Consider the following 16,902-nt stretch of genomic DNA (forward strand, 5'->3'; position numbering starts at 1 on the left):
TCCATTATCAACATATAAGACAACTTCATATACAACGATTGCTGGAATTTTTTTATATTGGTTTCCTATATTTTCTACAGCAAATTTGACATCAAAAGTGTCTAGATTGTTGTATGTATATTTCCATTTTCCCATTCATCATGTTCCCTGCCTATTCAGTTAATTGCTTGGCAGACTGAAAAGCACTTTGAATACACTGAGGAATGGAAACAGTATTGAGTGAAAGTGCCTTTAAGTTCTTCTCGAAATTTGCCTCAAAAGTTCTTCCTTAGAACATATTCCCTTTCTCTTGTTTTCTGAACATACAGTGTAATGTTTTTGTGAGACTTGTGCTATTTTGTGGTATGGATATTATTTCTGCCTATAATCTAAGTTATTCACCCGAATTGGTTTTTATTTTAGTTTGGAATTAAGACAATGCTTGAAACAGAGGATGGGATTCTACTTTTGGCAAAAGCAGTTGATCCTAAAGTCCCTACAATGATGATTGATGCTATCAAGCTGCTCTCTGCTCTCTGCATCCTGCCTCAGCCTGTGGATATGTATGTGGCAATGAGTAATTTATCTTTTGGTTTAGTTGTATGCTGTAGAAGAATGGGTCCTTTTAGGAAAATACGTTAAAATATAGTTTTATCAGTTATGCCTCTTAATAAGCACATAATTGGTACAGGAGATGAGTTCTGAATATCCCAAGGGAAAAAAAGTTGAAACAACATTCTCTTCCTGAAGCCATTACCCTCATCCCATATTACTTAAGAAAGTTTTACATCTATAGCTTTTCAGAGCATAAATGGAGGTTATAGCAAGAGGTGAGGAATCAGCAAAGCTTGTTTCACAAATTTACTTCTGTTTGCATATCTTAAAGACACAACCCAATGCATTTGTTCCTCCTAACTTTTACTTGTTATGAATGAATTCAAGAAAAGTATTTTTTGTAATAGCACTTAGATTCCTCTCCATAATTTTTGCACAGTTTTGTTCAAAACATTTTTGATATACAAACAGAAATAAAATAGGTAGCTGTATAAATAAAGAAAATACAACAGAAAAATGTAATAATGAGAGACAGAAATGATATGTGTGTTACAAGGATTCAAAGAGATTTCACATTCAGTTAATTATTATCCCCAAAAGGTAATAATTTGTTAATTGAGCCTTTTGTACTGAAGAAATGAGAATTTAATTATTTATTTAAACATTTACCGTATATACTTGAGTATAAGCCGAATTTTTCAGCCCACTTTTTGGGCTGAAAAATTCCACTTCGGCTTATACTCCAGTCAACAAAAAAACTTACCGAGGACTTGTGCGCGGCCGAGGCTTTGGTGCTTCCGGGATCGCCCGCACCTCTCCCAAGCCACCGCCGTCCGAGACCTGCCGAAGTTTGGGGAGGTTTGGGGAGGTGCGCGCGCACCTCCCCAAACTCCGCGCCTTGCCTGCCTGCTTCTTTCCGCAGCGGAAAGAAGCAGGCAGGCAGGGCGCGGAGGAACGGAGACTTGCCGACGTTTGGGGAGGTTTGGGCGCCTCCCCAAACCTCGGCAGGTCTCCGTTCCTCCGCGCAGACCTGCCGACCTTTGGGGAGGTTTGGGCGCCTCCCCAAACGTCCCCAAACCTCGGCAGGTCTCCGTTCCTGTTTGGGGAGGTTTGGGCGCCTCCCCAAACCTCCCCAAACCTCGGCAGGTCTCCGTTCCTCCGCGCAGACCTGCCGACCTTTGGGGAGGTTTGGGCGCCTCCCCAAACGTCCCCAAACCTCGGCAGGTCTCCGTTCCTGTTTGGGGAGGTTTGGGCGCCTCCCCAAACCTCCCCAAACCTCGGCAGGTCTCCGTTCCTCCGCGCAGACCTGCCGACCTTTGGGGAGGTTTGGGCGCCTCCCCAAACGTCCCCAAACCTCGGCAGGTCTCCGTTCCTGTTTGGGGAGGTTTGGGCGCCTCCCCAAACCTCCCCAAACCTCGGCAGGTCTCCGTTCCTCCGCGCAGACCTGCCGACCTTTGGGGAGGTTTGGGCGCCTCCCCAAACGTCCCCAAACCTCGGCAGGTCTCCGTTCCTGTTTGGGGAGGTTTGGGCGCCTCCCCAAACCTCCCCAAACCTCGGCAGGTCTCCGTTCCTCCGCGCAGACCTGCCGACCTTTGGGGAGGTTTGGGCGCCTCCCCAAACGTCCCCAAACCTCGGCAGGTCTCCGTTCCTGTTTGGGGAGCTTTGGGCGCCTCCCCAAACCTCCCCAAACCTCGGCAGGTCTCCGTTCCTGTTTGGGGAGGTTTGGGCGCCTCCCCAAACCTCCCCAAACCTCGGCAGGTCTCCGTTCCTCCGCGCAGACCTGCCGACCTTTGGGGAGGTTTGGGCGCCTCCCCAAACGTCCCCAAACCTCGGCAGGTCTCCGTTCCTGTTTGGGGAGGTTTGGGCGCCTCCCCAAACCTCCCCAAACCTCGGCAGGTCTCCGTTCCTCCGCGCAGACCTGCCGACGTTTGGGGAGGTTTGGGCGCCTCCCCAAACCTCCCCAAACCTCGGCAGGTCTCCGTTCCTGTTTGGGGAGGTTTGGGCGCCTCCCCAAACCTCCCCAAACCTCGGCAGGTCTCCGTTCCTCCGCGCAGACCTGCCGACCTTTGGGGAGGTTTGGGCGCCTCCCCAAACGTCCCCAAACCTCGGCAGGTCTCCGTTCCTGTTTGGGGAGGTTTGGGCGCCTCCCCAAACCTCCCCAAACCTCGGCAGGTCTCCGTTCCTCCGCGCAGACCTGCCGAGGTTTGGGGAGGTTTGGGCGCCTCCCCAAACCTCCCCAAACCTCGGCAGGTCTCCGTTCCTGTTTGGGGAGGTTTGGGCGCCTCCCCAAACCTCCCCAAACCTCGGCAGGTCTCCGTTCCTCCGCGCAGACCTGCCGACCTTTGGGGAGGTTTGGGCGCCTCCCCAAACGTCCCCAAACCTCGGCAGGTCTCCGTTCCTGTTTGGGGAGGTTTGGGCGCCTCCCCAAACCTCCCCAAACCTCGGCAGGTCTCCGTTCCTCCGCGCAGACCTGCCGACGTTTGGGGAGGTTTGGGCGCCTCCCCAAACCTCCCCAAACCTCGGCAGGTCTCCGTTCCTGTTTGGGGAGGTTTGGGCGCCTCCCCAAACCTCCCCAAACCTCGGCAGGTCTCCGTTCCTGTTTGGGGAGGTTTGGGCGCCTCCCCAAACCTCCCCAAACCTCGGCAGGTCTCCGTTCCTCCGCGCAGACCTGCCGACCTTTGGGGAGGTTTGGGCGCCTCCCCAAACGTCCCCAAACCTCGGCAGGTCTCCGTTCCTGTTTGGGGAGGTTTGGGCGCCTCCCCAAACCTCCCCAAACCTCGGCAGGTCTCCGTTCCTCCGCGCAGACCTGCCGAGGTTTGGGGAGGTTTGGGCGCCTCCCCAAACCTCCCCAAACCTCGGCAGGTCTCCGTTCCTGTTTGGGGAGGTTTGGGCGCCTCCCCAAACCTCCCCAAACCTCGGCAGGTCTCCGTTCCTCCGCGCAGACCTGCCGACCTTTGGGGAGGTTTGGGCGCCTCCCCAAACGTCCCCAAACCTCGGCAGGTCTCCGTTCCTGTTTGGGGAGGTTTGGGCGCCTCCCCAAACCTCCCCAAACCTCGGCAGGTCTCCGTTCCTCCGCGCAGACCTGCCGACGTTTGGGGAGGTTTGGGCGCCTCCCCAAACGTCCCCAAACCTCGGCAGGTCTCCGTTCCTGTTTGGGGAGGTTTGGGCGCCTCCCCAAACCTCCCCAAACCTCGGCAGGTCTCCGTTCCTCCGCGCAGACCTGCCGACCTTTGGGGAGGTTTGGGCGCCTCCCCAAACCTCCCCAAACCTCGGCAGGTCTCCGTTCTTCCTGCTGACCTTTGGGGAGGTTTGGGCGCCTCCCCAAACCTCCCCAAACGTCGGCAGGTCTGCGCGGAGGAACGGAGACCTGCCGAGGTTTGGGGAGGTTTGGGGAGGCGCCCAAACCTCCCCAAACAGGAACGGAGACCTGCCGAGGTTTGGGGAGGTTTGGGGAGGCGCCCAAACCTCCCCAAAGGTCGGCAGGTCTGCGCGGAGGAACGGATACCTGCCGAGGTTTGGGGAGGCGCCCAAACCTCCCCAAAGGTCGGCAGGAGGAACGGAGACCTGCCGAGGTTTGGGGAGGTTTGGGGAGGCGCCCAAACCTCCCCAAAGGTCGGCAGGAGGAACGGAGACCTGCCGAGGTTTGGGGAGGTTTGGGGAGGCGCCCAAACCTCCCCAAACAGGAACGGAGACCTGGGGAGGTTTGGGGAGGCGCCCAAACCTCCCCAAAGGTCGGCAGGAGGAACGGAGACCTGCCGAGGTTTGGGGAGGTTTGGGGAGGCGCCCAAACCTCCCCAAACAGGAACGGAGACCTGCCGAGGTTTGGGGACGTTTGGGGAGGCGCCCAAACCTCCCCAAAGGTCGGCAGGTCTGCGCGGAGGAACGGAGACCTGCCGAGGTTTGGGGAGGTTTGGGGAGGCGCCCAAACCTCCCCAAAGGTCGGCAGGAGGAACGGAGACCTGCCGAGGTTTGGGGAGGCGCCCAAACCTCCCCAAAGGTCGGCAGGAGGAACGGAGACCTGCCGAGGTTTGGGGAGGTTTGGGGAGGCGCCCAAACCTCCCCAAAGGTCGGCAGGAGGAACGGAGACCTGCCGAGGTTTGGGGAGGTTTGGGGAGGCGCCCAAACCTCCCCAAACAGGAACGGAGACCTGGGGAGGTTTGGGGAGGCGCCCAAACCTCCCCAAAGGTCGGCAGGTCTGCGCGGAGGAACGGAGACCTGCCGAGGTTTGGGGAGGTTTGGGGAGGCGCCCAAACCTCCCCAAAGGTCGGCAGGAGGAACGGAGACCTGCCGAGGTTTGGGGAGGCGCCCAAACCTCCCCAAACAGGAACGGAGACCTGGGGAGGTTTGGGGAGGCGCCCAAACCTCCCCAAAGGTCGGCAGGTCTGCGCGGAGGAACGGAGACCTGCCGAGGTTTGGGGAGGTTTGGGGAGGCGCCCAAACCTCCCCAAAGGTCGGCAGGAGGAACGGAGACCTGCCGAGGTTTGGGGAGGCGCCCAAACCTCCCCAAAGGTCGGCAGGAGGAACGGAGACCTGCCGAGGTTTGGGGAGGCGCCCAAACCTCCCCAAAGGTCGGCAGGAGGAACGGAGACCTGCCGAGGTTTGGGGAGGTTTGGGGAGGCGCCCAAACCTCCCCAAAGGTCGGCAGGTCTGCGCGGAGGAACGGAGACCTGCAGAGGTTTGGGGAGGTTTGGGGAGGCGCCCAAACCTCCCCAAAGGTCGGCAGGAGGAACGGAGACCTGCCGAGGTTTGGGGAGGTTTGGGGAGGCGCCCAAACCTCCCCAAAGGTCGGCAGGAGGAACGGAGACCTGCCGAGGTTTGGGGAGGCGCCCAAACCTCCCCAAAGGTCGGCAGGTCTGCGCGGAGGAACGGAGACCTGCCGAGGTTTGGGGAGGTTTGGGGAGGCGCCCAAACCTCCCCAAAGGTCGGCAGGAGGAACGGAGACCTGCCGAGGTTTGGGGAGGTTTGGGGAGGCGCCCAAACCTCCCCAAAGGTCGGCAGGAGGAACGGAGACCTGCCGACGAGCCTTGGCCACACAGGGTATTCCTGTGTATTCAGGCTTGCAAAATGGCGGATCGAGCCTCTGCTGGCGGCAGAGGCTTGCAGAACGGCGGATCGGCTTATACTCGAGTCAATAACTTTTTCCAGTTTTTGGGGGTGAAATTGGGGGTCTCGGCTTATACTCGAGTCGGCTTATACTCAAGTATATACGGTAGTTAATGGAACTATATCTTCATGGAGGGAAGCATTCAGTAACGTACCTCAAGGTTCTGTCTTGGGCCCAGTACTCTTCAACCACTTTATAAATGATCCAGATGAGGGATATAAAAAAAACCTCATCAGATTTTCTGGAGGGAATTGCTAACTCTTTGGAAGAGAGACTCAAGATTTAGAAGGATCTTGACAGACTTTAAGACTTAGCAGTTCCTTTAACCACATGCAGTTCATTGATGAGAAAAGTAAAATCCTGCACTTAGGCAGGTAAAACCAGATGCATAGGTATAGAATAGGCAGTATCTGGCTCAACAGTAGTAACAGTGAGAAAGGTCTAGGTCAGGGGTGTCAAACTGCCAGCCCGCAGGCAGGACGTGTTGTCTGAAAGCCACGCCCACCCCACTGCTGGCAATGGCAAAATAGTCCCGACGTCGCGAGTTTGACATGTCTGATCTAGGTGATCTTAAGTGTAAGCCAGCAATGTTTTGCAGCTGCCAATAAATAAATAATAAACCAATGCAGTCCTAGGCTGCATCAACAGAAGGATAGCATCAGCATCATGAGAAGTGCTAATACTGCTTTGTACTATACTGGTAAGACCACATTTGGAATACTGGTACAGTTCCAGTCACTATGATACAAAAAAGATGCTGAGACCCTAAAAAGTGTGTAGAGAAGAAAACAAAGATAATAAGAGGTCTGGAGGCTAAACTGTATGATGAATGGTTGAGGGATCTAGGTATGTTTAGCCCAGGGGTGTGAAACTGCCGGCCCGCGGGCCAGATGCATCATGCTGAAACTGCGCCCACCCCATTGTCGTCAATGGAAAAACAGTTGTGATACATCGCAACACATCATGTGACGTTGCGAGTTTGACACCCCTGGTCTAGCCTATCAAAAAGAAGGATGAGGGGAAACATGATAACTGTCTTGAGGGGCTGACTTATTCTCCAAAGCACCTGAGGGCAGGACAAGAAGTCACGCGCTCGTGACCTCTCGTCTGGACTACTGCAACGCTCTCTACATGGGGCTGCCCTTGAGGACCACTCGGAGGCTCCAACTGGTACAGAATGCAGCCGCGAGAGTTGTGTTGGGAGTCTCCCGATACTCCCATGTTACACCTCTGCTCCGTGAGCTGCATTGGTTACCAGTTGTCTTCCGGGTGAGATTCAAGGTACTGGTAATGGTGTTTAAAGCCCTACATGGCATGGGTCCGGAGTACCTTAGGGAGCACCTGCTGCCGGCATCAACTTCCCTCCGCCCTGTGCGCTCCCACAGAGAGGGCCTCCTCAGGGTGCCACCGATCAGAGAATGTCGATTGGTGGCCCCCAGGGGGAGGTCCTTCTCTGTGGGCGCCCTGGAGCTATGGAATCGGTTGCCGGTTGAGCTCCGGATGGCGCCCGACCTTCGCTCCTTCCGTCGCGATCTGAAGACACTCTTATTTGAACAAGCCGGCCTGGCCTGATGGGGGATGGGTTGGGTTTTTATTGTCATTTTAATACATGTATTTACTGTTTTTAGTTGGGCATATGTTTAATTTTCTTTTAACTTTTGTATTTTTGTATTTTTTATATATCTGCCCTGTTCACCGCCCTGAGTCCTTTGGGAGAAGGGCGGTATATAAATAAAATTATTATTATTTATTATTATTATTAAAAGTAATGGCCGAAAGCTTGTTAAATAGAGAGCCAACCTAGGAGAAATTTTCTGACAGTAAGAGCAATTAATCAGTGGCATAGCTTGCCTTCTGTGGTTGTAGGTGCTCCATCACTGGAGTTTTTCAAAAATAGACTAGACAACCACTTGTCCAGGATGCTGTAATTTTTTTTACTCGAGCAGTGGCTTGGACTAAAAGGCTTCTGAAGTCCCTATCATTCTACATTCTAGGAGGTACAGTACATTGCCTGCTGAAGAAAGACAATAAACAGTAAAAACACTGGCAGCTGTGAGCAAACTTTGAATTTAATAAAGTTGACGATTAGTTATTTGCACTCTTTACAAAAACATTAAGTGCCAGATATAATCTATGAGTATATGCCAGTTGTACAATTGAGTCCAAATTTGATACATTCAAATTCAGAAGAAATTGATTGGCATCCTAAATTTTAATATGGGATCTTTAAAATCCCAAGTCAAAATAAGATTTTTTTAAAAAAAAATACAGACTTGGCATGTAACAATTATAAAACCTGTTTTTTATTTCCCCCCTTTTTCTTCCTTTATTTTTTCTTCCTGGTTTTTTTTTTTGGGTGATTCCTTTATTTTTGATTAGGCACGAGCAAGTTTTGGGAGCATTGACTGAACGTGCAGAAATGGATGAAGTAGAACGATTTAAACCCATTGTGGATGGCCTGAAAAGTGGAACTTCGGTAGCATTAAAGGTACTAGGAGGAACCTGGAAAAAGAATGTCACAGTCTGTCTACCTTATCTGTTTCAGAATACTCTGATGCCTTTTCATTTTCTCTCTTATTTCACCATTGCTGAGTACACTTGATTTCTCAATGGACTTTTATTCTGAAATCCTTTATGTATATCTTCAGAACCAGCTCAAGGTAGCAATCAGGCATTTTGATTAGAATTATTTTGATTAGAATTATTATAAGGTAATAGGAAGATGGTTTGATTAGTTAAACAAGCTCTAGAAGAGCATACTAGCTATCCATTAATTATAAAGCAATTGTAAGCATTGTGATTCTAAAATTCTACATTCTGGTTTTGGGATGAAAAGGAGTGAGTAGTCTTTTCAAGCCATGCATTCCTGCTGCTCTAGGTATATTATTCCAAGGTTATTTGACCCCCTGCATATATTTAAATATAATAGGGACACTGGGCCACAAATATTAATGGATTACTTTGAAAGAGAAGACTTCTGTTCTGGAGTAGACTTAGAATATGAGCTGGGTTGCCTTTGAATCATGCATTTTTATTTTGACTTTCTTAGGTAGCTTGTCTACAATTGATCAATGCTCTAATCATCCCATCAGATGAACTCGACTTCAGGCTGCACATCCGCAGTGAATTAATGCGCTCTGGACTGCAGCAAATCCTGAAGGTTAGAAACGTCTCTCTTTTCCACTGTGATACCTTTGCTATATTGGGAGAGATGATAGCTATTATCTTAAGATTCCATTTAATGTGTAAGCAACTTGATGGGGTTAATTACACTTCAACATTATTTTGGGGGTTCAGGTAGTCTTTGACTTATGGCCATAATTAGCACTGGAATCTTGCTCATTGAGCAAAGTGGTCATTCAGCAAGACACCCTCATGACTGCCTTGCTCAACAAGTGCATTCCCAGCTCTCCCAGTTTTAGGGTGAACAAAGTGAAAGCACTGTGCCTGCTGAAAGAAGGCAGGCAGCAACTCTCTGTGAACAGAAGAGAACTCCTGTGGTGGAAGGTGGGAACAAAGCTTTGGGATTCTTATTTTGTTTCTCCAGCTCAGTGAAGAAATTCCCCTCCCCATCTTGCGCAGGAGGAAAGTCTTGTGCTGGAGAAACAAAGTTTGGATTTTGCTTCATTCCTGCAGACCAAGGCAAGATTTCCTCTCCCTTTTGTGGCTTCGTTTCTGCAGCCTGACAAAGGATTCCCTGCTCCCCCCATACATGAAAGGAAGGAGAAATCCTTTGGCAAGCAGCAGTAGCAGCGTGCAACCTTACCTACCAGCTTCCCCATTGTCTTTCTAAACTGTCATAACTTTGAATGATTGCTAAACAACTGGTCGTAAGTCAAGGAATACCTGTGTTCTTTTATAGCTGGCCATATTTCAAAAGAATAACTCTTATTTACATAGGATTCTCAAAAGGAAGAATGGTAGAGAACTAAAATAATAAGGAATGTGTAGTTATGCAAATTAAGTATTCTCCGCAGTTGGAAATGCCTAAGGATTCTTGAATGAAGATGAGAGCTCTGCTGTTAGCCCTGTTAGACTGGCACATGTTTATGATGGTTGCAGCATCCTTAGGTCATGTGATCACCATTTGCAACCTTCCCAGATGACTTCCAACAAGTAAAGTCAATTGGGAAATCCAATTTGCTTAAAGGCTGTGTGATTTGCTTATCAATTATGGCAAAAAATGTTGTAAAATCAGGTGCAACTCACCTAGCAACTGCTTTGCATAAAAATGGAAATTCTGGTCCCAATTGCGGTCATAAGTTGAGGACTACCCTGTATACCATTTGTGTTTCAATTTGTGTTTCAATTATGTGAATTGCCTATATGTAAATAATAAAGAGATTCCCTTCTTATGTCATGGACGTTTGGGCAGGGACATTGTAATCAGTTTTGTGTTAATCAGTTTGTCTCTTGTCTCAAATAATTTCAACAAATTAGTTCTCTTATTGGGGGGAGCAGGGAGGTGAGGAAGAAAAGGGAAGAGAGAAAACAATATTTTACCAAATAATTTGAAGTTTTCTTGGAATAATAGAGGGTCATGCTGTCTAGTGGACATCCTCTGAAGTGACAGTGCTCTTTACAGGAATTGCATGCTCAAGACAATGAGGAGCTGAAACTGCAGCTGCAGGTATTTGAAGAATATGGTGAAGAAGATTCTGCAGAACTCAGAGGCCGCTTGGAAGACATTCGAATTGAAATGGAATATCCTTTTTTTCAAAATATGTGACTTACTCAACCAACATCTCAGCATACAAGACAAAAATAATAAGGGGCCTGGAGGCTAAGCCATACGATGAACAGTTGTGGGAACTAGGTATGTCTATTCTAACAAAGAGAAGAACTAGGGGTGATATGATAGCAATCTTTCAGTATTTGAAGGGCTTTCATAGAGAAGAGGGGGTTCAACCTGTTCTCCAAAGCACTTGAGGGCAGGACAAGAAGTAGTGGGTGGAAGTTCATTGAAGAGAGATCCAACCTAGAACTAAACAGAAATTTCCTAACAGTGAGAATAATTAATCACTGGAGGATTTATTTTTTTTTATTTTTTTTTATTTTAATTCCATTTATATCCCGCCCTTCTCCGAAGACTCAGGGTGGCTTACAAGCTTAGCAGTAGCTTTCATTCTATGTATATGCCTGCTTATTAGGGCTTTCACACACCCCCAAGCGGCATTATTACAAAGTCAGCTTAATTGCCCCCAACAATCTGGGTCCTCATTTTACCTACCTCGGAAGGATGGAAGGCTGAGTCAACCTTGAGCCTGGTGGGATGCGAACCTGCACTAATTGCAGGCAGCTGGTGTTACTTAAGGAGGCATTAGCCCACTGCTCCACCAAGGCTCTCACTGGACATTTTTAAAAAGAGATTGACAACCATTTGTCCAGAATGTTACAGGGTCTCCTGCTCAAGCAGTGGGTTGGACTAGAAGACTTCGAAGGTCCCTTCCAACCCTATTACGTTATTTTATGTTGCTATTGCCTCCTTCTCCAAGATTCTCTTGTTACAGTAGGATTATTGTTTGTCAGATCTGTATGTATTCGAGATGACCTGCATGAGGCTGTCCTCACAATAACAACATGTAAAGGAGATTGAATTGGGCTGGGAGAGTGATTGGCCCAAAGTCACCAAATGAGTTTCTATAACTAAGGGTGGACTTGAACCTGGGTGTTCCCAGACTTGACCAACACCACATTTGTTCTCCAGCAGTACTGACTCCTGTAATGCTCATGTGACCTGTGGTTGGGTAGGTATCCAGGAAGCACTGAAAAGGGAGGGAGCTTCTGTGCTAGTCATGTTTTTTTAAAAAAGGGGAAAGATTGAAATTTAGCACATATAAGGCAAATATCCCTGACCTTGTCCAACAGGTTTTTTATGTTTTTTGGTAATAAAACCATCAGTACAGAGAGTGGTGGGATTCAAATATGTGAACAACTGGTTCTCTGTGTGGATGCTGCTTCCAGAAGTCCATTCTGAGCCTGGGCAACAAAAAATTAGCTGCTGGTTCTGCCGAAGTGGTGCGAACCAGCTGAATCCCACCACCAAGTATAGATGACTTTTTACTATACTAAAATGAGAATAAAACACTTAAGGTTATAGATTACTTCTTATTCTTAGCACAGTCCAGAATTCAAAATCCATCCAGCTTGATGAAATTAGTCTCAACGATATGTTGTGTTTGATCTGATTGTAATTTTTGTAAGTTTGATATGGAGAGTGCATGGAAATGTATTTTTGATTTGAGAGCGGGGGAAAAATTGGTGCTATCGAATCGACTCTTAGCAACTACCTGGATAAGTCCCTGCAATTTTCTTGGCAAGATTTCAGAAGTGGTCTACCATTACCTCCTTCCTAGGGCTGAGAGATTGTGGCTCTGAAAATACATGGAATATATGTATGTTTGATCCTAGACAATGAAAATAGATATCTATTATAAATGCCCCCTTGTGATCAAATCCAATTGAGAACCAGCTCGGTGGCTCTAAAAGTTCTAGAATCTTATGTACAAAGCTTATGTACAAATTGTTTTAGAATTTTATTCCAATTGTTTTAACTTGGGCAATCATTTAATCTCTTTTTAATGTTTGTATTTAGTATTTTATTCTGCCCTGTGAACCGCCCTGAGTCCTCAGGGAGAAGGGCGGTATACAAATATTATTAAATTAAATTAAATTAAAAGCCATCTAGGTGGCACTGAGCCAGTCATTCTCTCTCAGCTCTAGGAAAAGGCAATGGCAAACCACTTCTGAGAAAAACCTTGTCAAGTAAACTCCAGGGGACCAGTCCAGGCAGTCACCAGAATCAGCACTGACATATCACCATGTCATATCTTATGTCAGTGCTGACTCCTCGTGACTGCTTGGACTGGTCCCTGAACTTGAGAAGGTTTCTCAAGTGGTGAGTCTGCTTATATATACACATATACCCACTGTACACTCAAAAACCAAAAATACTCTAGAAAATATTCTTCCCTAAGGGAGTATGTTTTAAACTTCCAGTAACAAAAAATGTGGCATAATCCTTGAAGGTACAGTAGTGGCCAAAATTGGGGGAAACCTTTTGGGAAAAGTGTACAGTAGAAATGCTGAAGTTTCCACCCATTTTTCTTCTAATTTCTTTATAACTGTAGACTTGTTCACTTTAATAATACTATTTTACATCGCTTTCTGGGCAACCAGTCAACTCTTTGCACTGTTACTTTAATTTTAGTACATTTTACAAGCTCACTAAATGAAAGAACACAAAAAAACCCAACCAACTTGATAGCAATCACATAACACACTGACAAATGTCCTCCGTCCAGCTTCAATACATGACATCAATAACTGAATCCTACTGTGATCTGATTGGCTCATTGCCAAAACAAGATGGCTCTCTAAACACTCATGCTCATTGGCTACAGTCAGATGAAGGAAAGCTACCTGATATCAACCTAAGCAAGTTGTGCTTCCTTTTTCTGTTTATTTGGCCATAACTCTTCATAGATTACAGTACAGATAATTGAACAAACTTTGTTGCATTACATTCTTGATTAAATTATCTTTCCATTGATATATAATTTTATGGTACTACTCTAAAAGAAAAGTGGTGTTATTAGCCATTAAACCTCAAAAATACTTTTACAAAAAGGTTTCCACAATTTTGGCCACTACTGTATATGTGGCAACTCTTTAGTTATGCTGAAGCAGAGGGAGATAGCTGAGCAATCACAAATCTTGAGTTGCTCATCTCTAAGTTGTTCCTCCCCAAGAGAGTGATAGTTTCAGGGACGTATTATAGATATAATATAACCTCAGGGTAACAATGCATTTTAAAGTGCATTTTCTTGCTTTTGTTTTCCTTACCTATTTTGTTTTCATTTTCTGATACACCTATTTAAATTCTAAAATTGAAGACTGCAACTATATTTTATGAATAGTATAAGCCAGTATGAACATTCTGTCTGGATTTGATGTGTAAATGCTTTAAATTAACAAACAATCATGGTAAAAGTGATTTATGTAGATTTATATTAATTCCTTTACCATAAAATACAGAAATTAAGTGGTAAACTAGGTTTCTTTTATGAATTAATGCTTTGTGTCTGTATTTCTTTTGAATGGCTTTTGGATCCTTAATTATTATTTTTTACTGATTTCAACGAAATCTTCCAGATTCTCCTAAATACAGTAAAAGATTCTAAGGCAGAACAACATTTCCTCTCAATTTTACAGCATTTCCTGCTAATCCGCAATGACTACGAGGCCAGGTAGAGAAGAAAACTCTTTTTATAATGAATGTGAAAAGATATTGATGTGTGGATGTGTATACATAACTTTATAGTAGGAAGCTTTACTTCTGATTATCAGCACTAATATTTTTTTTTTCTGTTCTTGCCTTAGGCCTCAATATTTTAAACTAATCGATGAATGCATTTCACAGATAGTTCTGTTCAGGAATGGGGCTGACCCAGACTTTAAGCGCAAACACTTTGACTTTAACGTTGAGGCCTTAATAGGTGAGTCTGGTGCTCCTGTTGGCTATATTTATTTTGCTAATTGTCCAGGAAAAATGTATTTTTCTATTTGTTACTATTATATGAGCTGACATAAAGTTAATATATTTGTACCATTTTATGCCCCATTGTAAAAAATAAATCACTCAGCTTAAGCATATTAGTTGCAAAGGAGTTTTTTTTTAAAGAGGAAAGTGCAGAATATTTCTTACTGTTTGCCCAAAGTATCTACAATCTATTGAAAGCATTGGCACAGTTGTCATTTCAGGGCACTTGTACTTTTAATTCATGATGAAAACCTCTCTAGCACGACATTTCTTGCACTTTCAGTTATACTGAGACACAAGAAATGATCTATTTCTGGTCTGTTAAAGATGCATGAGAGAAAGACAGATATGCGCATATTTAGCTATGTCTGGTAAATCAAGGATGTAACAAAGCAATGCATAATCTAGAAATTGAGTAAGGCTCTACAATACAGGTGTGTTCTGTGCTGCATTTGCCTCCTGAAAACTTTTGAGTGTGGCTTTCAAAGATTTCAGTAATAAATTATAATTTTTACTTTGTTAAGAGCTGTAGCATTTACACCTGTAGTTAAGTACTGTACAAATGTGATGCAATTAATAATTAAATAGATGGCCAGAAGCTAACTACATTCACTAAATTCAAATTAAATATAAATAAAATAAAATCCAGTTCAGTTCCCCCCCCCCCAGCTCTATACAACTACACAACCCGAGGATGCCACTCAAAGAATGAAGAAGCCCACTGCTCCCCCAAAAGTATGCACCTCTACTTTATAGGGTTGCTTAGTGCAGGAGAGAATTTTTCTCACAGTATTCTTACTTAGGTTTTTTTTTTCTGTAGATAACTTGATTGATCAAACTAAGGTGGCAAAAAGTGAAGCTAAAACCCTGGAATTGGAGAAGAAGGTTACAATCATATTTTTTCTTTATCTTTCATTCTTCCTTTGTTTTACTGGCTTTTTGTTTACTCAGAACAAATTACTACTTTTTGTGTTTTTAAATATCTTCATTTTTAAAAAAAAAAACAACCTTATTTTTTATTCCATTTGTGGTGCTGATAGCTGTTTTTTTCTGTTTAGTTCTTTTTTTTCTTGGTGCCTCTTTTCTTTGGTATTCATGGCCTACTATTCATAAGTATGTAAAGAGGAGAAGTATTTATAAGTATGCAAGAGGAATTTTCCCCTGGCTTTCTCCCAAACATGACAAAAATCAGGTCTGTATTGATATTGTCTTCGTCTTCAGAAGTACATTATTTTTTTTAAATTCTGCAGCAATAACGGTTAGAGCATTGCTGCAATACTGTTTTTTCACTAGGTGCCACAAAAGTCATACCCAAAATAGGAAGTTGTATGCCAAGGTTTTCATTGAGCAGCATGCTATCATAAACTTTTTCCTTCATTTTCCTTTATTTTTAACACTTCTGAACTAATTATATATATTTATAAACCTGTTTACTTTTTCTATTTCTCATCGTGGTGCATTTGAAAAGAAAAAAATGTGTAAACTTAAACATCTTAATTCTAAAGTATTTCAGAAGGTTATATGTATAATTCAAGTATTAATCTTAAACACATGCCATCCTGTATATTTTTCATTTGCCAGAGGATTTTTCCTATTGCTTGCAAACATTTAACAGCATATAGACTAAATCCTACCAAATTTTAGTTGTATATTTAATGCCAGGAAAGGTAGGTGACTCTGTAAATGGCAGCAACAGTTCAGAGGAGCTGCATGAAGCATGTGGATTACTTACTTCTAATTCAGTGGTCCCCAATATTTCCAGCTTGGTGCCTAAGTGTGTGTGGGTTGGTGGTGGTGGACAGCAAATGATACCCTGTGAGTGGCAGGTATCCATGTGTGAGTGGCACAGCTCCATGAATAGAATAGAATAGAATAGAATAGAATAGAATAGAATAGAATAGAATAGAATAGAATAGAATAGAATAGAATAGAATAGAATAGAATAGAATAGAATAGAATAGAATAGAATAGAATAGAATAGGAAGGACCTTGGAGGTCTTCTAGTCCTTCCCCCTGCTTAAGCAGGAGAACCTATACCGTTTCAGACAAGTGACTGTCTTAGTGCAAACGCAAGTGCCTGCCACTGGTACAAGTGGAGCTTTGCATGTGAGCGCCCACCACTTGCGTGAATGGAGCTTCATGTGAGTGGAGCTGCGTGCATGAACGCAAGTGCCCATCACTTGCATGAGGAGCTGCATACGCATGTGTGCTTCCCCGCTGCTTGTGTGGCCTTGTTTCAAACGGGCTACAGCCTAGGGATTGGGCACCCCTATTTTAATTGACAGAAGGAGGCAACATCCACATTGTTCCTCATTGATAAAGTGGAAAACTACCATTAAAACTAGATTTTATAGAGCGGGGGTAATTGTTCACACATTATTTTGAATATGTTATCTCACAAAAAGCTGTATAAGGCAGAATTCCCCAACCTTTCACGATTGGTGGCCCGGAGAGGGGTGGGGTGGGGAGAAGGGGTGGTTTGTGTGTGTGTGTGGAAATGCATGCGTGCACATGTGCGTGCGGATGAACACCTGTTGCTTGTGTGAGTGGGGCCATGAGCATGAGTAAGGTCATGGAAGCCCACCGCAAACGCATGGTTCCACAAGCACCTGCAACACGTTGACCTGAGCGTTCATGCACTGTGCCACAAATGCCGGCAACGCCGGTGACAAGTGGGGCGGCAAACACCTGTGAAACTCAGAGTGGAGCCACAAGCACCCAT

The 16,902-nt window shown here is 45.5% G+C and overlaps 1 protein-coding gene across 1 annotated transcript in view; it reads left to right on the top strand.

Moving 5' to 3' along the window:
• DIAPH1 (diaphanous related formin 1) overlaps positions 1-16,902 on the top strand; it is a 99,229-nt gene that overhangs the window by 23,921 nt on the left and 58,406 nt on the right. The window contains exons 8-14 of the mRNA XM_081324764.1: positions 403-542; positions 8,018-8,126; positions 8,688-8,798; positions 10,224-10,363; positions 13,771-13,887; positions 14,021-14,136; positions 15,001-15,065. Of these exons, the coding sequence (XP_081180890.1) occupies positions 403-542; positions 8,018-8,126; positions 8,688-8,798; positions 10,224-10,363; positions 13,771-13,887; positions 14,021-14,136; positions 15,001-15,065 (798 nt within the window). The remainder of the gene's footprint in view (positions 1-402; positions 543-8,017; positions 8,127-8,687; positions 8,799-10,223; positions 10,364-13,770; positions 13,888-14,020; positions 14,137-15,000; positions 15,066-16,902) is intronic.

Source organism: Vipera berus (genome assembly GCF_964194415.1).
Source record: "Vipera berus genome assembly, chromosome: 3".
Lineage (NCBI taxonomy): Eukaryota > Metazoa > Chordata > Lepidosauria > Squamata > Viperidae > Vipera > Vipera berus.